At 39.9% G+C, this 26,254-nt stretch overlaps 1 protein-coding gene across 1 annotated transcript in view; it reads left to right on the top strand.

The window, feature by feature from the left end:
• The window catches only part of commd10 (COMM domain containing 10), a 69,808-nt gene extending 44,128 nt beyond the window's left edge, over positions 1-25,680 (top strand). The window contains exons 6-7 of the mRNA XM_026186316.2: positions 24,848-24,907; positions 25,118-25,680. Of these exons, the coding sequence (XP_026042101.1) occupies positions 24,848-24,907; positions 25,118-25,156 (99 nt within the window). The 3' untranslated portion in view covers positions 25,157-25,680. The remainder of the gene's footprint in view (positions 1-24,847; positions 24,908-25,117) is intronic.
• The last annotated feature ends 574 nt before the right edge of the window (positions 25,681-26,254 follow it).

The raw sequence follows: 26,254 nt of genomic DNA, 5'->3' as shown, positions 1-26,254 counted from the left end.
GGCAAAAATCATCTGTGTTGTTGATTATTTTGAAATTTGATGGGTTAAGGCTTTGAATTTTGGAGAATACGACATAGTGTGGTGTCACACCAGACTACTTTTTTTTTTTTTTTTTGCTTTTATCTCATGCTTCACCTTCTGGCTTAGGTTAAATAAAAATGTGTATGGAAAAAATAATTTTTGACACCAGAGATTTTAAAACAACTCCTGAAAGTTTAATATATGGCTTCAGTGAGGTGTAGTTCACAGAGCTTTGATATATATTCTTTTCTATATAGAATGAAGCACAGATTATTAACTTGGAGCACATTGTTCAGTCAGAGTCCGTCTGGCCAAAGTCAGCTCAGACTGTGTAGATAATAATAACCCTGCCAACCTTTGGATAATAAGCTTCCCTCCAAGAGTCCAGTTGAGAGTTAAAGTGAAAGAAAGGTATCAATAGCGAACAGATTGACAAAGGGGAAAATTCTCTAAGTAGGTTGGAAATTACTGTAAATTATTTAATACCAGCGGGGGGGGACAAGGAATAAAATAGGTAAGTTAACTTCAGCACTAAGTTGTCTTTGTTAGATTCCAGAGGCTAATTAGAGCCAAGCAGGGCTCAAAATATTTTTGTTACAGTTTGCATTTGGATCAGTTAGCATAGCTGTATACTTATCCTATATACAGAGAGGATCCAGGATATGCTCACATCTTCCTTATGTTAATTGGCCAGAGCGCCAAGACAGACCTCTCCCTAATTAAACATCCTAGAAAGGTTAAAATATGGAATTTTGTGAGGGTCACTAACATGAGGGCAGAAACGTGTAAAAGTCGCTTCATGAAGTTAGAGGTGAGAAAAGTTCATTCTCCCTTTTTGTGAAAATGTCCTGTTGCAGGTAGCTTCCCTAATTAGACACTTCTTTAAGCTAAGTTTTAGTTTTTAACAAAAGGGTCATTTCTATTTCTGCCGTCTTCTGACAGGTAGTTTCACTAATTAGGCGCATTAAATGTAACCAGTAAATACATTTTAGCGGAATTTATCATTGTAAAGATCGGACATGAGACTGTGAAGGTGAAGGGCAGGTTAATAGGAAATTGTTGTGAACATTGTCCATATGCATTTGGAGAATTGGCTGGAGAAAGCCTAATCATATTTTTTCTAAAAGGCTTTTTTTTACCACTCTGGTTTCTTTTAAAATTCTTCACAAAGGGCTAATTAATCTTTTTCTGCCAAACGTGCTCCCTGAGCTTCGACTTTTGACAGAAGGGACCCACCACGATACAACGGTATTCTTTTTCCAACTTAAATGAACATCAAACGACCTTCATATGTACATTGTTGATTTGAGATAGTTAAAGGAGCTCATTACAAGTAAAATTTAAGATTCATAATGTTCAGTGTGACTTGCTATAACGGCAGGTTGGCTTCTCAGATGCTGGTTCATTATTCAACACACTGTCCTGCCTTGTCTTCCTCCCGTTTAGCATCAGGCTAATTAGGAAGAGGGAAGTCTGGCTTTGTTGATGCATCTGATTGTGCAGAAACTTAGGGTATTAGGATATAGCAATACAGCCTAGGGCAACTACTCGCATTCTCTTCAAACTAATGTATAATGATGGCCATGAAGGTATCTTTTTAAAAGCAATGGGGCAGTAAGAGTGCCAAAGTTGTTAAAAAGAGAGAGTAAAAGAGAGATTGACAAGGAGCGAAAGAAATATGGGGACAGAAACAGGAAACTCTGTCATGCACATTTATGGTCAGAGACATTCAGGATGCTTTAATAGGAAATTTTATACCGTACACCGATTTTTATCATCCCCTGAATTGAGTCCATCTTTTCCCTACCACTTATCTCTAACTGGTCTTTGCCTGCCTTTCAGACTGTGAAATGGAGAGTGGTAATTTCCCCCGCTTCTCTCTGTATGTTAATGAAGCGCTAATCTGTTCCTGAGCGAGTGCCTTAATGAGGGCGACGTGCCCCTCGCTCAGCCGGCTAGCTCCCGTTAAGCTACCATTATGGAAATAGCTCGGCGCTGCGCATCGTCCTGGGATCGGACTCAAATGTATGCCTTATTTCCACTTTTAAAGCTTTCTTCTCCCTCCTTAACAAGGCTGGGTGTTCCTTTGAGGGAGTGAGCAGTAGATAAACAAACATGGTAATGACGAGCATGGGGAGAGGCTTCACACACTTTGAGGTCTGGTCCTTTTCAGATGCTGGATGTTAGTTGGGCTAAATAGGCCACATAGGGGAGATTGTTGGAGATATAGAGCACAGTATGAGCCAAATAGCAAACCTATTTTCTCTCAGATTTACACCCAAATTAGCTGTTTTATTATTCATCAACATTATTGTGTTTATATGGGTTTTGTTTTTTCTCCGGTGCTCCTATACGGATCTCACAGTCGCTGACAGAGTTAAAAATGTACACTGAGAAATTGAATTAACAAGGATTATTGACATTATTTTCCACTAAATTAGTGCACTCCATTGATCATGTCACATCCCCCTATCCGTAACGCCTGCTGATGACGATAATACTTGGCTGTATTTAGAGAAATACCCTAACCAGATTAAAAGTGGGAACAGATGCTGCTCGAAGCTGAACGTGTTTCAAAGACTTGTATCAAAGGATAATATAGCTTTATTCATTTTGCATGTATCTAGGCCAGCCCAGCCCTTGCCACTCCCACAGACCACATATGATGGGTGGTGTGGTGGGTGACTATGAAATGGATTAACTTTTTTTTCTCTTACAATCAAAATGAAATTGCTCATCTTTGGGCTTCTCTCTTTGTCCTCTTCCATCAGTTTGCTGTCCCAGCTCTTGGATTATTTCCACGTCCTCTTCCATGCTCTCTTTGTCTCTTTTTCCCTAGTATCTTCTATCTTTTAATGCTCCAGTTTGTCATTTCATGATTTACTTTGTTGAGAAAATATTTAAAATGAGGTCAGGTACAGAGAAGATTTTTGCAGACACAACATAGTGCCTAAACACAAGCTTCCACTTATGTTAAGCTGGCATTAAGCTGACTTTCTCATCTTGACCAAATTCCTCTCAAAGTGCAGCTTTCTTTCTGTGAATCCCATACTCATAAGCTCCACAGCAGAACAACAGAGTGAATGAGTAAAATACGTTGGTAGTAGCTTAAACAGCGCTTGTTTTTTGGAAGATACAACAAGGGGCGAATTTAAAGAGCGTGAAATACAAGTTGGAGGTTTGTAGGTGGGAGCTAAATGTATTTTTTTCTTGCTTTGTGCATCTCACAGTACAGAAATTTACTACAGGGTTGAAACCTCAGGATTCCTCTTGCGATGATGAAAAGGTGCCTGAGCCTTGTCTCAGATGAGTTTTTAAGGGTGCACTTGGATTTAAAGACTCTCTGGAGGCTTTTGTTACAAATTTTCAAGTTCATACATCAATGAAATAGTCACGAACTGCTCTGGTTTGTCACATTAAGATTGTCAAGCTTAGGTGGTTGGGGGACTGGTTTGATGTAGAAAAAACTTAATGGCTTTCACTGCTTCTTCCCGCACCACATATGGAGAGGTTTAATTAGAGTCTAATAAAGCCTTCTGCATGTATTTTCTTTTATTGTGAGCAGTTATCAGTCATGCATCAGACGCTGGGCTTCAAAGGGGGAATTACTGATATATCAAAGTATAGTGTGTCAGGCACAGAATTAAAATGTACTCAGTACAACAGAAAGCATAGAAATAAATGTACTATATATAAAATGGATGGGATGTTTTTGATATGAAACCTCAATAAGTATTTCAGTGTCTTCTAAAAAATGAAGAAAGTGCCCCAGATTCAGTTATTAAAAATTTAAAAGCTGTTTTGTAGATGCTATGGTGTGTATTGTTTCCTTTTTGCTGCCGTTGGCTCAGCTTTGGGCGATGCTGCCTGGAAGCATAATCGAACCTGGCTGACACATGAGGCTTGGTATAAGGACAGTTATTAGGCAGAGAAAATGACCAAGCAAAAAAAGTAAATTAATAAATGAATGAATGAAAAAACCCACCACAGCCAGTCTAAAATAACATCGTGGTGTTTTTTAAGGAAAAACTCTCATCGCTGAAAGCTTGAATTATTGATTTCTGGTTTAATCTTTAGGCAGTGGGGATGCATATTAACATTAGGCAGTGAAAATGCAGCCAATCAATAACACAAGCACTTATTCCTTGTATATTGGTTTAGGCTTAGAGCCTGTGAAGCCATGGAGAACCCAGCAACCGCAGCATATGGCAGATGACGCATTGCAGACGTGCTAGAAGAATGATCAGAACCAGGCTCTGTTTCTATACAACAGTGACCACAGTCGGGAGGGAGGAGTAGGAGTAGGATAGAGGGATTGAGGAACTGTCATATTTCCCTTGAGCAAGAAGAGAGAGATTCCCATGTGGATGAATAATAATTTGGCTGCACCTCACTTGAGTGAAGTTGGAGAAACAGAGTTCACGGAAGGAGGAGAGAAATCGGAACATTTGTCATGGAAGTTCACAAGAGTCACTGGCACCACAAAAATTACTGCATTGCTTTTAACCCCACAGAAGTTTTTTGTGGCCGAGCATGTTTTTGTGTTTTTGATTAAAGTTGAGGCTGCTAAGCAGTGACAGACATGCATAAAGGATGTGGAAGTGATGCGGTAGTCCCAGTCATCGTCATTTAGCCTCAAAGAGGCCACTGATCAGCACAGATGCTGCCTCTGAAGCACCACGAGTGCACGCCCCTGCAAGATGTGAACCAGATTTATTCCAAAACATCATGGCTTGACATTCACCCATTTATGAAAGTCACTAGAAACCCTTCGTCTCATCACAAGCAGACAAACGTATCTGTCAGCTTGTATTTATCTTGCTTTAAAATCCACATTGCATTTTTGCACCTGCAGGCTATGGCTTTGGCTCATTTAATGAAACGTTAAGTGAATTCGGGGATATTTTGCCTTCCAGTGAAGTCATGACACAGTTATCTGGAAGACATAGGGATTATCTTCCATGATAAGATTTCTCATCAGATCCAGTGTTAGATGGAAGCTTTGGTGTTTAAAATGATTAATTTCGTTTTATCTGTTAGAGTTTTATCAACACAACTATTTGAACTCTTAACATTCTGGCCCAAACGGACATTTTGCTTCTTTAATTAAGTGAATGTTATGTCATCAGTGCAGAGCAGAGAAATCAGTATTAGTGTTGGGCTAGCTACAGTGAAGAAGGTAGAGCTACAGCCTGTATTTCAAAATATAAGCAACACTCGGTAAAACAAGGTAGAAGGATTAGTACTACAGGCCAGAGGAAAAGTCTGAAATTTTTGATTTTGGGTCACCTGTGCCTTTCATTCTACTTAAAGTCACATACTAATATCATGTTTTGTGCACATGTCCAATGCACACATATGATGCAAATGCAGTGTCAGATCCTGGTTCTAGCTGCTACTCAGCCCACAAAACTCAGGGATCATCTGCATCTTTGCTCTGTTGGTCATCTGCTCTAAAATATGCAGAGCTGCATAGGTGCAGGTCTTACGACTCAGCTGATGTACTCCTGCTGATGCAAAGAGTGAGAGATACAATAGGGAGTTCATTTCCCACTTCATAAATATAAATGTAACGCAGCCTATATTGATGAACCACTTTAGCAACACAGTTATTAGACATAACATCTGTTTGGTTCCTTTTTAAACTGCTTTTTCTTTTCTTTAGAGTTTTAATAATCCTTTCAGGTTAGACTAGCTAATAAGATACATTAGCTGACTTAGCAGTTGCAGTTTATATCCGTAAATATCTTAAAGTACTAAATCTCCTGGGTCTTAAGCCAACGGGTCAGTCTGGTGCTTCTTGGGGTTTGTAACACACTGACAGAATCCCTCCTCACTGTAATTAGTACCGTATGCACAGCATTTTTATTTATTTTTTATCAAACCTCACCAAAGTATTTGACAGTCCATTCAAAACAAGCAGAAAGATGTGTTTTTTTCACTCATTTGACATTTGTTAGCATTTTTAACTGTAAATAGTTTTGGACATCTGATACTGTTGCCTCAACTTGTAGGTAGTGAGAAAAATAACGTCTCCCAGAGATACGAGTGAGTAATTTTCTCGGAGGATTCAAAGGTCCAGGGTTTGATTCCCCAAGTGACTTGTTAACATTACAGTAATTAATAATTACAGTGTCTTTTTAAGTATTCATCGAGGTCGACAAAGGCTAAAAGTTCAGATGCTCATAATCTGCTTGGATGCTGATTATTACCTCTTAATTGTGTTCCTGTGGAGTCATTGCATGTGAAGTAGATCAATTACTGTAGGCACTTCAATTTGATCTTTCAAGGGTGACTTATTTTCCTTCTTGCAGTGGCCCATAGTCCATAGTTAGCGGTTTACACATTTGGCTGTGAAGTGGAAGGTCTCCAGTTCGAGACAGGGAGGAGACACAAATCCTTTGGGGGGTTATGTCAGGAAGGGCATTCAGCATAAAATCTGCCAGATCAAGTATGCGAACGCCTTGTGAGGAGGGGAGCAGCGGAAAGAATCTTTCTATTTATTTTCTTGGAGAAGTGATAATGTCAGTTATTAGACAGCTAATCTATACTTTTGTTATTTCAGTTTTGTTGTTTTTAGCATATTTTGGCATGCTGTTTTAAGTGTGTCACTTTGCTTCTAGAAAAAGCATCAAAAGTTAAATAATGCCTTTAATGGGAAGACACTAAACTACTGAGGGATGAAGTAAAGAAGTAAGAAAAGAATAAGAATGTACTTAAAATGTAAAAAAAAACAAAACTGAAGTGTTGTCTGTAACAAACTGCACAAACCACACTTTGAAAGGAAATTTAACAATTAGCACTCTTAGTGCATATGCCACTCTCTACTGTTTATCCATTCTCTATGAATCTTTCAGCACAGCATGTCAACAGCCAGTCCTGAAAGAAACCATCCATGTTTGACAGAGATACAGGGAGCTTTTCATATTGCCATGCTTGATAAAATAAGGAGAGCAGAATATTTTATTCAGCGAACAGTAAGTGAGATTTGGATGTTTATTTCAGTTAGGTTCCAGAGTCCTTTGTGGCCTTGGTCATTATTTATGAATTAACTGCTAAAAATGCCTAAAAAATGTATGACTCTGCAGGAGGGCCATCAAAGTGGAACAGCTGAACTTTTGTCAAAATGCATTAAAGTTAGCAAAGGCTTGACTGCAGGTTGATAAGGGTATTATTTGCATATAGAGTATTGGTTCTATTTGAAATTGTGTTTGTTGAGCTTGTAAACAACATGCCTGAGTCCAAAGCTCGCCAAAGAGTGAGTGTGTGAGTTTAATGTTGTTGAGTGATTGCATCGCTGCATAATTAGCTTTTTTTTTTTTTGGATGAAATAATGAATCTGTATGGCGATGTCTTCATTCTTGTCGTGGGGCCCCAAAAGGCAAAGCTTTTGCTCTGCTGACTTCTGAAAAATGTGAGTCTGTGTGTGTGTGTGTGTGTGTGTGTGTGTTCAGGCATGCCCCCAAGGAGCCTGTGTGTGTGTGTGCATCCTTGCTTCAGTGTGTTTCTGTCATTCTAGTTCAGTGAGTGGCTTATGGGGTGCCGACAATCCCAGCCTTTGTGTGTATGTCCTGCTGCCACGCTCTGTACTGTACTGAATGTGCTCTGGGGAGTGAGGCGTGTGAAAATCCCACCCTTGCCCACCTAGAGACTGTCAGCTCTGTGTGTATGTGTGCAAGAAAGAAAGAAACCCAGAAAGAAAAGACAGTGCTTGTGTGTGTGTGTGTGTGTGTGTGTGTGTGTGTGTACATGTATTCATATGTGTGTAGGATGTGAAGTGGTGGGTGAAAAAGGACTCCACACTAACAGCCAGTCTCTGTGTTGGACATTACAGGGGAATTTGTTATTATTCCTTTATTGCATTAACTGGTGAACCTAATGGCCTGACAAATGACCTCTGGCAGGCGCTGCACTGTTCTCTCTCAGACCCAGCTCCACTGTTGCTGCCTGTCTGTCTCTTTCTGTTTGTCTTTGTGTCCCTCTGTACACTCTTTCCTCAGGCATTACACTGACTGTGTGGTTAGACTATTATCTCAGCATCCATGTAAATTCTGCCTGTTTTCCTCTGGTCAGTGCAATGAGCCAAAACAAGTCATAAAAACTTACGCCATAACCAGAAGCCCATTTTAACCCTACACAACAACCTTCTACGTAACCTGATGTGCACCTCCAGAGAAATGTAACTACACATTGGGTCGACACATACCATTACAACTTGCATGGTGTAGAAGGTTGCAGTGTAGGCATATAAGAAGTGTCCGGTTACTACGTGAGTGAAGATGTAGATTTCCCACAGAAGTCTAAATCAATTTTTGTGTGTGTTGGCATCACTTTCGTTAAACTTTTGAGATACAGCGTTAGGATTGGCACTGCCTTTAGCAGAGAATTCACTGATCAAGTGGCTTCCACTGTTTATTTATTGTTTACCTACATACCTACTACTGTTTACGCAGTAATTCACGCTCTTTAGTTTTTAGACATTTAGGTTTACTATTAAGAATCTAAATAAAACCTTTACCGGTGTGCTTGCACTTATTAGTACATAAACCATTTATTTTCCACATGTTTATACCCACTCTGCCTGTTAATAAAGTTTACTACGTGCGGAGTGAAAAGCATTGCATTGTCCTGCACACACTCCACGTTTTCAATCATCATGCTAATTAATCCTCCAGTCAGAATGAAATTGTGCGGTACTATGCTGTGAACATAAACTAATAACAGCCTGCATGATGTGAGAAAAATCTGTGATTAGGGATAATATTTTTCAACGTGGTGATAATAGTTGGTAATAAAATAGAAGTATCCATATTAGGTATATTGTTCCTGTGTGTGTCTCTGCTTTAATAGTGCTTACAGAAACCTCAGACATTAAACAGTCTATCCCAACGCAAAGAAATTAAATGATCCTGCACGCTGTATGAGACAGGTAACTAAAATATCTTTTCCAGTTCACTGCATTTCAGGCAGTCTTTTGTGATGTGTTTTCGTAGCTCGATTATGATGAAAACACAACGTATCAGTCAGCACTTTTGCTTATACCGTCCCGAGAAGAGGAGTATTAAGGAAAAACGCTGGCGAGTAAACGGCGTATGTAGGGATTTTAATTAAAGTTCAATGACCATATATTTTCAAAGGCTGTCACTGGAAACCTAGATTAAAATTTTACATTCTTAAACCTCATAATTTAGGTAAAAAAGCTGATCACAGAATCCTTTTCAAAGTGGGAGATTTACTCTGAAGGCATTAGACTTCTGCAAGGTACGTGATCAAAGTTGCACATGTGGAAGAAAATGTATGTGTAATAGAAAAGTCTTTGCTTGTTCAGGGGGAGATAATGTGATGGCTGTAAGGAATGCAAACAGTCTCTCAACTTGTGCCTGCAATAAACTTTCTGTGTTGCATTTCTGATCTTTTAGGCTCAGAAGGAACTTTTTCAAAGTGAAGACCTGTTCGTGTAAGGTTAAGGCAGACAGAACAATGTTTGTTCCAGATGTCATACCTAACTGGAGTTTATTTCATTCTGTGTCTCCCTGCCTCGTCCGAGTGTGATTCATGCCTAAATTAATCCGTCACATGGAGCTCATCATCAATAAGTCACTTGTGTTTGTGTTTGTGTTGCGCTGTGTTTTGCTGCATAGCATGCGAAGGTTCAAGAGGCGGATGTGGAAACCTAGTCATGTCCCATTGTCTCTAGCCACAACACAGGATGTGGTGGACTGTACACACACACACACAAACAAATAAGGAACAAGCACAAACACCGAAACTGGACAGGCAGGACATAGGTGACCTCATCCATGTGGGACTAAACCAATAGGCAAAATATCCCTCGTTCTATTCAGTCCACCACTGAGGACATTATTTGTATAGCCCCAGGAGCTGCTTCCTGCTGCTCATGGTAAATGTCAAAACTCATCATTGCTGAATGAGAGTTTGCTGCACAATTTACTTGTCTGCAGTCTCCCAGTGTTTTTAATCTCTTGAATAAAGGTGCTGTGTGTTTATTTAGCTAGTGTGTTTCCGTTCTCTGCCTTTGTTGCAGCAGCCATTTAGCACCGTAGGTAGTATTTCTATTTCTCTATTTATTGAGGTTCATTCAAATCCTCCCCTGCACCCTTTTCTTTCTCATCTACTCCCATCTTCTTTCATCTGCTCTCTGTCCCCTTCTCCTCTTCTTCTCTGTCCATTCCTCCATCTGTCTGCTGTCTCTGTTTAGATATCTGTTTGTGTATGTGGCTTAACCTCTCTGAGCATGTAGACGTTACATATGCCCTGTTCTTTCTCTAATTGGTTCTCTGTATTCATGTGGGGATGCAGAACGAGGCAGGGAGACTGCAGGCAAAGCTGACTCCTAATAAATGTCAGTCCACGGGCGGGTTACGGATGGACAGCTCACTGATGGGCTGTTTATAACAAGACGTCACTTAATGCAAGGCAAGACAGGAGATGAGGCGAAGTTACAGAGATAAAGAAAAAAGCATACATCAAGAAAGGGTAGTGTTTCTTGCCAGTGAGAGATGGGGGAAAGATGAAAGCGGGACAGGGAGGCAGAAATTACCTCAACAGGAAGAAGGAGACGGAGCAAAACCTCACCTCATGCTACTGCAATCTGAGGGCAGTGATTGTGAAACCACATGGCATGTGTGACAGGAAGGAGGTCACGTACTAGCAGTGATGTATCTCTGTGAGTCTGCAAACTTGTGATTTGTGTGTGCGACGCTTTCTAACTGGGTTTACCACAGGAGATGTTCAAGCTCAGCTGATACCAACTTGGCTGCCAGTTATTTGGAACAATAATAACCTGCGTCAGAACTACTTAGCTGACAATAACAGCTAAAAGTACATTTTAGGTAGTTAAATTAAATATATTCCTAGTTAAAATACATTAAGTAAATATTTAGAACATGCAAATGTGTTGGCAGGTCCTGGCAATTGTGACATCACCCATTTGTTATTCAGATAACTTTTTAAAGCATTTAGCTGAGCGCTTTTGAAACTAGTCATGACGAGTAAGTGGTAGAGGTGACTAAGAAACTGAGGGACACTGCATGCCCGCGTGGTAGCAACTTGTCAATCTGCAGGTCGACCAACCCTAAAGTTGCTTCATCCTCCTTTCTGACAATAACAGGAACCATAATTTACAAAATTAACATAATCTTGCATTGAGTAAGACTAAAAACTAGAAAACTGAGTGACCTATGAAGCAGGTTGTTAGTCAGCTGTCAGCTGGCCATGGTGGGTACTGCTTGTTGGCACATTGGAATATGACAAGCCACGACTCTGTGCTCATCTCTCCCACAGTGATGGGGGCCAGTGAGCCTGCAGGCTGCCCTCACATTAATGTCTTGACATTATCTGATAGCTCTCTGGGCCTGTGTCAGGGGGCTGACCCGAAGCATTGCTTTGAATGTTGGGGTTTGGGTAAATGCCTAAGGTGTTAAATAATAAGGATATTTCATAGGTTTAGGGGTGGAGGAGACAATATTTAGTCTAAGCCTGTCATGTTTTTTATATCAAGAGACATTATGTGTACGTGACGTGATATTTCTTAAAGATTGTATCAGATTTGAGCAGATCATTAGACTTTTCAAACAGAAAAGCCTCTTGGGTTTTCCTTGTGGGCGTTAGTCTAGTTTTTATGATTCTTAGTTTGTTGACTGTGCACCAGGCTGACTCCATCTCTGTGGAGGATGAAAGATGGTTTGCTCACTTGCCCATCCTGTCAGGCAGAGCCAAAAAAACAGTTGGATGTCAAACAACATTTTTGTAACCAGGCAGAGGGATGCACTGATAGAAAGAGATGCAGGGAGGTTTGAGGGGTGGAGGTTGGTCTCTTCACCACTTATAATGTAACACACTTGTCTGGCTTTAAACACCTTGTTTCTAGTCTTGACATTAAATCTAGTTAAACTATGGTTACTAGAAGAGTAGGTTGGTAACACTGTACTTTTTATCTGACTTGTTGGAGTGCACAGCAGTTTTAAACTCCTGTAGTTTCACATTCAGAGCGTCGGCAGTGCAGTTTTTCATAGGGGAGATGCTTCATTTCTATGTGCTAGAAGGACTCTCGGTGTATTAACTGCACATTTCACAGTTTTATTGTTTTATTAGTTGCATCCCAATTCTTGTATACTTGAAGTAGTTTAAAAGAAACAATCACAATAATAACCAACATAGCAGACTGAGTATAAAGATATGCGCATTAGTGGAACAGTGGTGTGGCAGTTAGGATTGTCATGGCCCAGTAAGAGGGGTCCTGGGTTCAAATCTACCAGCTCCAACTCTGTGTGCAGTTTACATGCTCTCCTAATAATCTCTGGTGATTCTAAATGGACCGTAAATGTGAATGCGAGCATGAATGGTTGTCTGTCTCTTTGGTGACCAGTCCAGGCTGCACCCAACCCCATGACAGCTGGGATAGATCCAGCCTCTCAGAAACCTTGATAAGCGAAAGAAAATGGATAGATGGAGAACAGAGTGTGCATTTGTAAGGGGATAGACAGAAGAGATGAAAATGAGGCATCACATGAAAGCAGATGATTTTTTTCCCATGTTACTAAAACACCACAGTCTTTGTGCTTAAACAAGCAGTTTTGATAAAAAAGAAAGACTTGAAGTAGATGCTTACTTGAAAGAGGTTGCCTACAGAGGTGATTGTCATTTGCTTTCAAGTTTTGGCCCCAGAGTGACTGCTTTTCATGTCCAGTTTAATTTATAATTTCTAAACTATGAGTTTAGGCTTTACTGCCCCACTCAAAACTAGAATTAGTTTTAGTGCCACCTGAGCCAACGTTTTGAAGTTGGGTAAGAATTTCCTGGTGGAAGTGGGCAGAAATTCGCTCGACTTTCTGAACACAGGACTTCCCAATCTTTCAAGCAGATGTTTCATCAGGAGGAAATTCAGGGAGCAGCTGCTCCAAGACCTTGACGTAGGATTCTACAGTGTGATGCGTGGTGTTACGATAAGAACAAAAAACCAGATCACTGACAGTTGTGAGCGTTGTTCTAGACCGTGCTTCGTGTGAATTATTTAATTTGGTATCGTCTGGTTAACTCGCTAACTGTTGTAACACGGTGGCAAACTTAGATAGATAGAGATAGAGGCTACCCATTAATCAAGAACAATGAACAGACAACTTAACTGGAACCACTTAGCAGGTGTCCTTCATCAGAAATTAATGGCCACTGACATATTCACCCAGACCAACACGGAAAATATTAATTATTTATTTGTATCATTGCAGCAACCGCTTTTAAATAATAAATGGCCTAATATAACATCCAGAGGGTAATTGATGTGTTAGTGTACATGCAAACAAACGGTGCTTTTTATAGCATTTTAACATAAAAGCAACTCTTCTAAGTTACTTCCTCCTAAATATGTATATGGTTATTGTTTGTGTTATTGGGTGGGTGAGCTTTTGTACCCATGCATGCTTGTGTATATATGTCCCCACGAGCCTATAATATATGTGTTATGTTTTGTTTGTTGTCGTGGGGGCTAGTTAGAGATGTGTGTGTCCTGGTGTGCTTTCAGGAATCCTACCCGCTGGGCTTAGAACCTGCTGCTTCCTCTTGTCTTCATACCAAAACAAGAGCTACAGTTTGTTTATTGTGTTGCCTTCTTTATTTATCTTTTTATTGTCGTCAAAGTTCCCACTGTCTCCCCTGACGTGCACTCCACTCTTCTATGCTTTTAGTTACTCCCCGTGGTTTTCAGAGTTTAGAGAAAATGAGGGTTTTATCAAAAGGACAGTTGGAAAAGGAAGAAAATATTAAGAGGGATAAAGTCAGTGGGCCAGTTTATTGCTCGATGCTTTTTTTTTTCTTCTTCTTTTTTCCAAATCAAAGAAATTAGAAAGTCTGAGTGACGTGTTGGCCCCATTACATGTTTTCAGAAGGCCCCTGACTTACCGTTTGCAGGATGGGTTTTCCATCATGTCATCTATTGTATGTCATAAGTCTCACAGAGCTTTGGAAAATAACTTTTCTTCTCTGTGTATTTGTGTGGGGAGTGCACGTGTACGCGCATATCTGCTCGTGCCCGTTTCTGTTATAAATACCAGAGGTGATTGACAGTTTCTAGTGTTTGGCTTTGACAGCTCTTATTTGTTGCACTCAACGGGCTTTTGGTGAATGGCTGACGTTTTGAGGTTCCATGTCTGTCACTGTGTGATGGCTACAGGGCAGTGTTGTAGAGTGGATACCAGTTAATGGTTGCCCCTCTTTCAGCATTTATGCACAGAGCATATGTGGCTCCTATAGACTGCTTTTTCTCAATGGCTATGGTCTCAATGGGTCATGGGAAGATTAAACATGGTTAATTATTGAGCTGGTGATTTCTGTTTTTTTACATTTCTGAACATAAGAGCTATTGTGTACTGTTACACTGTATGTTTTTAAAAGAAAGATTTAATGTTACTGAAAATGTGCTTTTCACATTTCTATTATTATTTGTGCATTTTACTACTACAATATAAAATAAAAAAGTTAAAATAATACCAGTATTTCAGTGTTTTCGACTCACTTTTCTGGCAATCAGATATCTAAAACGAAAGTTAGATCACAGCACTGAAGAGCACTGAACTACTCTGATCTTTGCCTAATGGTGGTGTATGTGAGGACAAAAATGTCAGACACTGACGGCTCAGGGAGATGAAACAATCTTTAACCTTGTCGCCCTTTTTGCAAGTAATAGCAAAACAAAAAAGCAGGTAATTGTCTTGTGGTTTTGCAGAGATAGGATGTCATACTTTATTGAAGTTCTATGTAGGTAGCACTTTTGTTAACGCAAAAATAGTGCAAATGTTGGATGCTAGGATAGGATAATTCTATAATCTGTAACCTGTGGGCAGTTTTCAGTTCACTGGGTGGAGTTCTTGAGTAGAAACATCTTTGTATTAATTACATCTTGTAATCAGTAGTGACCATTTACTTGCAAATCATGCTTTACCCCATAAAACCTTCTGAATACTAATACCATGTATTGTGCCTGTCCACTAACTGGCTGAGGGAATACCCAGCAACATGCCTTAATTTGAGAAATGCTGGCTCTAATAGATCATGACATTTTGGAAGTTTTAAGGGTCAGTAGTCACCATTTTGTAATTGTCTTATTATGGCACCCTGTGCTTGTTCCGAAAATGTAGTTACAGCACATGTTAGATTTATGATACATTACATTTTGTTTGATTGGTGTGCCATAATGAGTTTAAAGCTCCCCAGCACAGTATAATGCTTAAACAAATTAGTTTTTCTCCTCAGCTGCAACTTTGACCTGTCTCTGATTTTCCCACCTGAGTTCTTCATCCAACAAGGTGAATCAGGTGGCTGCAATCTAGGCAAATTTCAGAAGTGTTGATGAGATAGACACATTGACAGAAGCACTCGTGGCATGAAACAGGATGTAGCACACCTGTGGCTGTGCTGCAAACAACAAAAATGTTTGAGAGGTTTAAAGACTGTTTTGTCAGCACACCTGCCAGTATTTGAGTTGTTAGTGACAGACAGCTTTGCGCCTTTACAACCATGTACATGGAAACACATGCGCCACCAAACAAACCAAAAGCACTCTTATATATAAATAAACTAGGCTCACACTTGATTTTGACTTTGTTTTTTTGCTGTGATGCAACAGATGTGTTTTGATTGTTAATTTGGATATTAAAGGAAGTTTTAGTATGCAACTTTATTAAGTACATCAACAATGATGAGATTCCAGCGTATTTGATGTAATTGCTGTTTTCTCCTAAACGCCACTCAGTCTTTATGCCACAGTTTTATCACCTGTCTGCATGCACAGTGAAAGACGAGCGTATCCTCTTTCAGTAACTCCTGCTGATCACCCTTCAGCAAGATGACAGAAAGAAACAGAGACGCCAGGTAGAGCTTGTGAAATTTGGCTTGCACGAACACAGAGAAGCAGACAGGTTTGCAGTGATGCGTGCACTTTAGGCTAACTGACAAACAGGGGTGTACAGAGGACTTACTGTAAACTGGCTACAGAGAGATAGGACGGCAGTCAAGCATAAAGACAACTTGGAGCCACAAGAATAAGATAAACCAACGCTCATTCCATTGTTGCTCCTTTTTGTTTTTTTTGTTAATGCTCTGTATGTTCAGTGAAGCCAAGCTGAAACAAAGAACATATGTGTATTTTAAAATACCGTATAGCAACCAGGAAAGGGAAGGGTGTATTTGTAACCACCCGCCAAAGCACAGCTTGTATTGTTTTCACCTTGTGTGTCTGTGTGTCATCTCGACAAAGTCTGGCCCTGGAGGGGCAAAGAAGGACAAAGAGGGTTTTGAGCACTTTGGCAGATGTTTTTATGTCGGTCTGTCCAGATAGTTTGTCAACACAATAACAGCGCTAGTTATGCAAAGCCCAAATTTTACAGCTGTGGTTTCAAATGAAGTTAAAGTCTGAAGATGGATCTGGTCTGAGATATGAGTACTGAGTAAAGCCCCGAGCACTCAGGCCTAGTGACGGGTTGGCAACCAATGGTCGCTAGGGAAAAATGTGTATTCCAACACACCAACCGCAAATGGAAAATAAGCTAGCAAATGAAAATTTTTATTTTGGTCATTTAGCAATTACCGGACATCGCAAGGATTTCGGGTTGCTACTAGGTCACTATCTAAACCTGGGTGACTGGGGCTTAACTTGGTATGAACTACTTCCACTGCGAGTGCCTGCCAGTCTGCAAACATGCTGGTTATAAGTCGTTTAACTGGAGGAGGTGAAGACGGGACTATTGCTGTTACCAATGCATACCTAATCCAATAGTAATTTTTAATATCAATTCGTTTTATTGAGTACCTACATTTTTTTTCACAGCCTTGTGGGACAGGCAACGATCCCATGGTCATCTTACCTTAGGTCAAACACACTGAAACTGAAGAAAAGACCAGCAAATTAACAGAAAAAAAGAAGTGATTTAGAGGAGTCAACACTGAGCTGGAGCAGCTGCCTGTAACTACAGTATTATCTGAATAAAGCAATAAGAACACACATTAACGTGCATATTTTCCCCCTCACAGTACCGATGAATCCTCCACTTCTTTTAAGTGTGTCTCAGTGTAATCTTTCACATATTTCAGTTTCTGCCATTTACAGAGTGTCTGTAGCATCATTACCTTCCCTAATTTCCGCTGTGTATTGCAAGGTTTTTCCAACATTGTTCTATTTGCGGGTGTTTTCTTACGCTGCAATGTGTTTGACCTCTCAAGGCCGCTGTAGTTTTTTAAAATTTTTTAAAATCATTTTATGTATATTAAAATATAATATTTTCCACAGCAGTTGAGGTCCAAGAGCTGGTGTCACAGCTGGTGTATTCCCATCAAAAGATGGTCACTAATTACAAGTGTGTGTGTGTGTGTGTGGTGAGAATAGGGCCTGGAAAATCCAACAGCTTAACCTCCTGCATAATCCATCTCCCTTTCTATCTATCTATTTGTCTTTCAGAATAGAGATTTCTTTGTCTGGAAAAGTCAACAGAGTCTGCCGATTGAACAAACTTTGAAAGAGCTCATAGTCACAGAAAACTTGTAATGCAGCAAAGTCATAGAGATTGTACCGTATCCTCTTACTGCAGAGCTCTTCAGCTGGTGAAATTAGAGCAACTCTTTCTTTCTTGTGTCGTATTAAAGGAACCAGAAAGGCAGGTTAATAACACTTTTATTCAAAGTTTTTCATTAAAACTTTTGCATCACATTTGTTTTGGTTGAGATGAACTGCAAAACATTTTTTCGTGCTAAATATTTCAACTTTAATGCTCTCAAAATCTGTCAGAATCAGTGGCTTCAAAACTTCTTAAATCATTTATGTCAGTTGCCATAAACATGTGGGACATATCAAGGCCTAAAAATATTTTATTACTCTTTACAGTTTGTGTAAATACCAAGAGGATGAGTCTTTTCTTTTTAATTTTTCACAACCTTCATGTTTTTCTTTCTGCTAATTAAGACCTCTCATGAATGTGACATCATTTCTGGAAGATATGCCAAGTTTCATGTTAAAAACCTTCCACATGGGTATCTGGGTGCCCCAGAGGGAAAACGCTTATCTGGGGAAATGCTTTTTCCCAGATAGTGTCATGTCTATGGCACAGCTGGTTGCTTCTACACACACAGAGACAGAGGCAGGCTGAGAAGTTACAGAAAGTAATCACGTGATGATCGCTGCACCAGAATTAAAAAAATAACTCGTGAATTCATCTTGCAGAAAAATTTAAGGGTCTGTGTTCACAGGCACTGGAATCTCTAATGACCTTGTTTGTTTAGGGGCTTTTTTTGAAAACAGCTTGTTTTTAGAAGGTTAAAAAGTATTTTGTTGAGTAGATCAAAATAATTAGGTTAGTCACAGTTAGGATTAGTTTCACCTCAGACATGACAGGACAGTGTTTGTATTGTAAATGCCGCCACTTCTTGAGAAGTGATACAGACGAGCGCAGTCGTATTTCACAACTATTTTCAGCTGAAACTGTCGTGAGCGCAGCAGCAAAACAAAGCTGTACAGTGAGCATGTTTTTGCACAGAGGACTGTGAGTGCTGTCAACCCTGAACTTCACAGAATGTGCCTTGAAAATAGACACACAAACACAAAAAAACTGCTGTTCTGAGAACCTAACTTTAAATTTGCAAACAATCTTCCAAAAATGCGAGAGTACAAACCCTTCTCACTCACACTCGAGGTTATGGTCAATTAACCTGTACGGGCACAGGGACGGAACGCAGACTCCACGCAGAAAGGCTCTCAATCAAACACGAAAATTGTTTTGCTGTGAGGTGACAGTGTTCACCGCGGCACCACTGTGATGCCCCTTCACACATATCATTTAACTATTCTGCAGAAGATTGATTGTCACTTGTATTCAACACTTGAGTCTGATTTGCTTCACATCGTGTCTGTCTGGTATCGACCCTGCCATGCATATTTTAAGATTGCTTCACCCAGCAGACAGCTGACAAAGTGCCCGCTTTGAGTCTCTATCGCTCTCCGTGAAATTATCCACAGCTGTGTTTTTATATCTGGTTTGCAAATTTCTGGATTTAAGTAATAGAAGAGGTTTTTTTTGTTTGTCACAAAGAACCTTCTCTTAGATAATCACAATTCTTTTGCCCTTTAAGATACTATTCTGTCTTTGAGACTCTTCACTTTGTCCTCTACTCTTTCAGTATGCTGCTCATTTCTCCCATCCTCTCTTTTTTTGTCATTCTATTTTTCTTTTCATGTTGTACTCACTCTCCCGTTCCTTATTCCCATCATGCCCTTCTTTGTTTTATATTTGTCAGAAGTAAGAAATCCAGTTTTTGTGTAGCACTCAGGAAAGAAAAAAATCACTCCTTTGACAAGTGTTTCAAATCCAAGCTTTACTTTATTGTACTGGAGCAAATAATTTATGAAGAGTGCGTTTTTGCGTCCTCCTAGCCCCATTCCAATGAACTCGTGTGAATTAAAAGCCGCTACTGCTCCATGTTGTCCACCACAGTCTCTTTAAAATTGTTAGAACTGGCCACAGTAACAACTTGATGAGATAAAAGCACCATTTGTTGAAAGTGTCGTTTTCTTTATCAATTGGAACACACTCAAGAATACAACAAACCTCTTTAAGCGGAATAACACGAAATTGCTCTGTTCTCAACGTCAGTGCTGCAGTTACCCGTTGTTCGTCTAGATGACAGTAGATGATTGCCCCTCTGAGCTTCAGGAGGAGTAGTGTTTTTCCATTTCATATTTATTTAAAGGGGAAATTCTTGTTTCAAATGCTTCAGTTTGGGTTTAGGTTTTAGGTCATGGTCAAATTTTGTTGTGTTCCTCGGAGTAATGTCTCAGATCAGAAATACTAAGATCTGTAAAATAAAATATGACAAGCCAAAAAACCCCCCAAAAAACTCAGAAGGCCAAGAGTAAACAGGTTGTACGAGAACAAGACAGAGTCTGCATTCACACTCGTGACTCTCTGAGGTCATAAAGAAAACACACCTGTCATACAAATATGCCGATATTTATTTGACCTGATTGTGACACTCGATGGAAAGTCAATGGACCAGTAAAGTCGGGTCACCCTAAGAAGTTTATCTAAGGTTCATCCAGACCTGCACTATGAATCACAAATGTCATGCTGGTGGAAAAAGAGATGAATTCCAACATCTAATTTTGAAATATTTCAGTGTATTTGTGAAAGATTTAAAGATTTGGTGTTTGCAGCTCTGGATACAAAGTCAGGGGATGACTGGAGCTACTAGGTTTCCTCACCTAGGTGCAACAAATGTATGTGGCAAGTTCATAGAAATCCATCTCTGAAAACTATATACACTCACCAGCCACTTCATTAGGTACACTTGTGCAACTGGTTCTTATATATTTCTACTCGAGGACTCAAAGCTCTTTATACAACATACCCCATTCATGCATTCATATAAGCCCTTTTTGTGCTTAAGTGCTTTCTGTCTAACATTTGCACACATTCACAGTATCATGCCCAAGGATATTTAGCATGCAGACTGGAGCAGCCAGGGAACGAAACACCGACCTTCCGATTAGTAGATGACCTGCTCTGCCTCCTGAGCAACAGCCACAGTTTATCCTTAATACAAATAGCTTATATCTAATCCAGCATCAGAAGGGGAAAACGGTAAAAGAGAAAATTTTCAGTGAGTGGCAGATCTCTCAGAGAAAGGGTTGTATTGCCGAAGAGGAACAGAGAAAAATGGCTATACTTCTTCGAGCTGATATAACTCAGATAACCACTTGTTGCAAAACAAAGTAGGGGAAAGAGCATCTCTGAATACAACAGTTGAACCTTGAAGCAAATGGGCTATAGCAGCAACTAGAGCTCGTTTGCTTCAAGGGTGCCATTGTTGTCAGCTAAGAAATGGAAATTGTTATACAGTTCGCCTAGGCTCGCCAAAACTGACCAGTAGAAGGTTGGAAAAACAGTGTGTGGTCTTATGAGCCTTTATTTCTGCTGGGGTAGGGTCAGAATCTGCCAAAAACAGCAACAACCAAAGCATGCATCCATCCTGCTCTGTACCTGCAGTTTGGCCAGGTGTTAGTGTAATGATGTAGGGGATATTTCCTCGGCACACTTTGGGCCCTTTAGTACCAACCGAGCATCGTTTAAACACCACAGCCTACCTGACTGCTGTTTCTGATCATGTCCCTTCATGACCACAGTGTACCCATTTTCTGATGGCTGCTGCCAGCAGGATAACGTGTCATGTCACAAAGCTTCAAAATCATTTTAAACTGGTTTCGTGTACATGACAGTGAGTTTGCTGTATTCAAATAGCCCCCATAGTCATCAGATGTCAGAAGAGCGCCTGTGAGATGTGACGGAATGAGAGATTTGCATCATAGATGTGAAGCTGACAAATCTGCAGCAACTGTGTGATGCTATCATGTCCATATGGACTAAAATCTCTGAGGAATGTTTCCAGTACCTGTAAGAATTAAGGCAGTCCTGGGGATGAAAGGCATATATAAAAAATGGAATAACGAAAATAATAATAATCACAACAGAATTTTAACCCAATTTTTGTGCAATAAAAAATTTGGTGAATCTGGTGGATGTTTGGGGTCCAGTTTTTAAAGCTGCCAATTAGACAGGTTGTCTACCACGATTTAAAAGTAAAAGTTCAAGTGAACACAGCCAGAATATCAGTAACCATTTATTACATAATGATGTTACATTGACATTACAGCCAGTTTCCTCGTTAATGGTACCTTTTTTTCCCTTCTAAATAACATTTCCTATAATGTGCATCCATTTAATATCTCACTGTCTTTGTTTTTCTGCTATCGAACAACACATCCAGATTGGAGAAACTGACATAACATTGTTATTACTGATAGCACTGAAGGCCAGAGCTGTGGAAATCATGTGCATGTTGTAATTTTGCTTCAAGTGTCCAGAGACTAAAGAATTAACAGGGTGTCCTCATGGTGAGTTATGCTGTAATCCCCAAAGAGTCTTTATCCTCTGTGACTTTGTTGACTCATCTTGAGAATTGTACAAGTGACATTGTTGAGAGCTTTTAGCACTGAGAGAAGAAAAGTTTGTCCTACATTTCAAGGATATATTTCAAGGAGTTTTGTTGATTTATTTTATGACTTTATAGGTCATTTATTTGCTAATTTACGCCTTTGCTTGTTCATTCTACCTCGTGCTTTGGGTTTCCCTCAGTGTCTAGCCTATATACGGTTTAACATGTAGTGCATATGGAACACCAGATGCAAGTGATTCTGTGATTATGTTAATGGGTTTATCCTGTTTTCTGTTTTTTAGCACTACGACAGATGAAACGTTTATGTATATCTGTGTGCGTGCGTGCGCCTACTTTAGGGCTGTACAGGGCTGTGATGACAAGGATGATGCATCCTATCCCCATTAGTGTTAGCCCAGATCTGTCAGAGCCTTGTTGGGTTACTGCCTGGCAAAATCTCAACCCTGAGGAACAATTTGATGGGCCAAACACACACTCACATACACATACACATTTAGGAATGCGTTTTCCAAGATAAAACACACACACACACACACACACACACACACAGCAGTCTTTTGAAAATCTTATCAGAACACAGTGTCAGTCTCACATGAAGACACCGAGCGTTACTGCGGTTTGTTGTACGCTTTTTCTCATAGGTTAGTTTTGATCACAGTCACACACATACAACCGTCATTTTGGCTGTCCCTTGTCTTACCTCTGTCAGAAAACAATAGGCAGCTCAGCCAGCTGACAAGTGTTTATTTCTGCTTTTCCACCAAGTCTCCTGGTGCTGCTGTGACCCGAGCACACTTAAAGACTGTTAACCGAGATAAGTTATTATGCAGCACAGGAGTCTGCTCATTATAATAGTGTTTGCCACAGTGGAGATCAATGGGAGGGAGTTGCGTGAATTGAGGCTGATTAATGCTACTGGAAGCAAAACGTGTTCATCATTCAACTAATTTCACTGCATGCACAATTTTTTCCTTCAAATCAAATCATTTCCTAACGGCAACTGTCTTTCCTCTGAGAAATGATTTATCACCTCGTAGATCTTCTTTGATGTGCATCTTCTTTTCATTTTATCTCGCTCAGTAACAACACTTTATTTAGTTGTTTCAGTACCTGCTGGGCTGTCCTTGCAGCGCTCCCTCAGCTGTAGCTAAATTCAAGGCTGTCCTACATTTTCCTTGTGTTGTGAAGCTGCTGTCGAGTGGGAGCTTTGACAAGAGATAACAGCCCTCTGTTCTCTCTTTTATGGACTTTTAATGTAGCTTCTAATTAATATCTCTGTCATTAATTTACCATGACACATGGCCTCCCTCCCTCCACCCACCCAACCAGCCAGCCAGTTAGCTTCAAGCCCCCAAGCTCCGTTTAGTCTCCAAGCACCGAACTGCTGGGAGTGGAGCTTTAGATGGGAGTGTACAATCAGAAAACCCACATTTAGTTTTACTGCCTTTCAGCATGAACTTATTTAATTCCTTTTTTTCCCCTTCATGTCTATCTCGTTCATTCTGTCTTTTCCCTCCTGTCTGCTATCCTTCTTGGATCAGAGTTTGGTACATTTAGGGTAACATCAATAAATGCACTTTAGTTGGCTACAAAACTGCTGTTCTCATTTTCTCTGTGATGGGTGTTGATAAAGTGTCTCCCCATTACGCCCGCTCACATAGGTGGATTATCGTTGAGTCTGAGTTTCTGATGGGATAATGATGACGATGATGATGATGGTAGTTCAGTGATGGTTGCCCTTGGTTCTGTATAGTTTTCTACAGAGTCTGCAGAGAAAAAAGGCTCCAGTGTTAACCTAAGAATTAGCACATAAAGTAATAAACTTTATGAAACTAAAGGCAAACTTGGACTGTTCATGTATCTTAGTTTCATATTCCAGCTTCACAGATGAAAAATGCATCATTTAATGTATAAAAAAACAAAAGCTCCTCTAACTTTCGTGATCCATCATTAACATGACTTCACTCCTGAGTCTATAACAGGAGCCAGAGGCATTGTTAGACATAAAGATCTACTGTGGCACAGGCTCCCCATTACTCAAATCACACATTTCTTTCTTGAATGTCTGCAGTGTGCTAACCTCACGTCAGTGTGCTGTATGAGCTTCCCCTGGGTGACCCGCTGTTTGTGACATTACACTACACCTGTCTGCTGGTAAAAGCAAAAATGTAGACAAATGAATCGAAATGTTTTTAGCTCTAAAAGTCACACCATGCATATGCAAATGTTTCTTGAACAGGACTAATTTCATTAAACTATCACATGATTGCATTCATGGTGTTTCAAATCTATATTACTTGATATTTTTTGTTTTATGAAATGGGAAAAAAAAACATTGTTAAAGAATAAACTGAAAAAAGAGTATTTGCTTTATTTAATTCTAATATAGAAAGCGGATGATGGTTTATATGCTTGACAGTGTAGAAGAAGCAGTGTCCTGTATTATTGAGTCGTGTGTAGTTTTGTACTACGGTTGGTGACACGGTTTTAAAGTAAGCCAACAGAATGGAGACAGTGATGGGTTTTCCCTGTGCAAGATGGTGGACAGCTTTTTTTCTTCTGTGTATTTTTAAACAACTGATGGATAAGACTTAAAAGATGGTGCATACTGGTCAGAGACCAGTAATAATTGATGAAGGCTTTTATAGAAAGCGCAAGAAGCCAGCTCGAGAAATCTGCGTCATGCCTCTTACCTATGTGCTTTCATCGCCGCTGCTTCTCCTCATCGCTGCTGCTTTTGTATATTTCTGAAGTTTTCTTACTTTTTCGATTGTTTCCTCCCATAAATGTCATGCCTCTCTGCTTGTCTCTCCAGGTTCAGGAAAATGTCTTCGTGGAGTTTAACCACCAGCAACTGCTTGATTTGTACAACAAGGTTTGTTTCATTATGTTTCGTGTGTGTGTCCGTGCCACTTTCATGCCACATCATCTTCGTGTTTTTGTGCCAAGTATCCATGTTGCATTTTGCACTCCTTCATACTTCGATCTTTTTAAATATCTCTTTCAGACTTCCTCTCCTTCTTTGTGTCATTCTTTTGTGCACACATTCGCTCCAAAAACTCATCATTTCCCCTCTTTCTTTCAGCTCGAAATCGTCCAAGGACAGCTGGATTCCCTGACATGATGCCTTTTGGACTTTGTACAGCCACACACACACACACAGACACACTCAAGCACACGAACTATATGTTAATGGTGTTTTTGCTGACAGCCATGCAGCTGTTAGAGGCCTAGCAATTAAATTTTGTGCTCTGATTTATTTGAGAAATATGTCAAGTTTGAAGAAATGAGTTCCCTTTTGAACTCCTTTTTGCACTCATTACTCAGAGCCTGGATTTTATAGCGGGAAATTACCCCAAATTCATCAGTATGAGTTGTACTTGAACAAGTTTGTTTAATAATGTTTTCTCCACCCTCTAGTAAATTAATGCTTGCTTTCCTTATACATTCCTTATAACAAGATGTAGATGATGAAAATGTGCCAACAGTCATTTAGCTTCAAGTTTCCTTTGTACTCTCAGAAAAAAAAAAAAAAAGGAAATTAAATGTCAAAATGTCTTTTGAACTACAACAAATACATTGTGTAGCTTGAAGAATGAACTACTCTCCATGGCATTCTAATAAAATCTGAAGTGGAGGTGAAATCCATCCAAGCTGTTGTTATTTAGTGAAGGCTCATTATTTCTCATTAAGACCAACCTGGACTGCTGGTTCAACAGATGGGAGTTCTGGGAGGCACAGCAGACCTCCAGCGTGATTGTGTGTATGAGACTGTGTGCACAATTGTGTGTCTGTGAGAACATGGGTGTATGACTGTGTCCTTGTTTGTGCGTCTGCCCTTTTGTGTATGCTTGTATGTGCATAATTTCCTCGCGTCCACACTGAACTAAAGCTTGAGAAGTTCCCTAATTCCCAGGTGTTGTTTTCCCCTGGAGCTTTAGTGAACCCATTTACTTTATTAGATCTATCCAATAGCTCTTCTCTGCATTCTCTGGTGATTCGATCTGTTAGACTGGGGGGTTTTTTTTGTCTGGCAAAATGAAGAATTTCATTTGTAAAGTGTAGAGTCAGTGGCGTGTATATGGTGTTAGTTCCTATTTGTGTATATGTTCAAACTTGTTTACCTATGTAGTGTTTGTCACATGGCTTTTGAAATTTTAAGTCCGTTAGGCACCAGAGAGGGAACAGTAGGTCAACATCTAGCAACCACCGGTAGGGAAAA

The sequence above is a fragment of the Astatotilapia calliptera genome, chromosome 12 (assembly GCF_964374335.1).
Source record: "Astatotilapia calliptera chromosome 12, fAstCal68.1, whole genome shotgun sequence".
NCBI classification, from domain to species: Eukaryota; Metazoa; Chordata; class Actinopteri; order Cichliformes; family Cichlidae; genus Astatotilapia; species Astatotilapia calliptera.
This window is presented reverse-complemented; position numbering and strand designations above follow the sequence as displayed.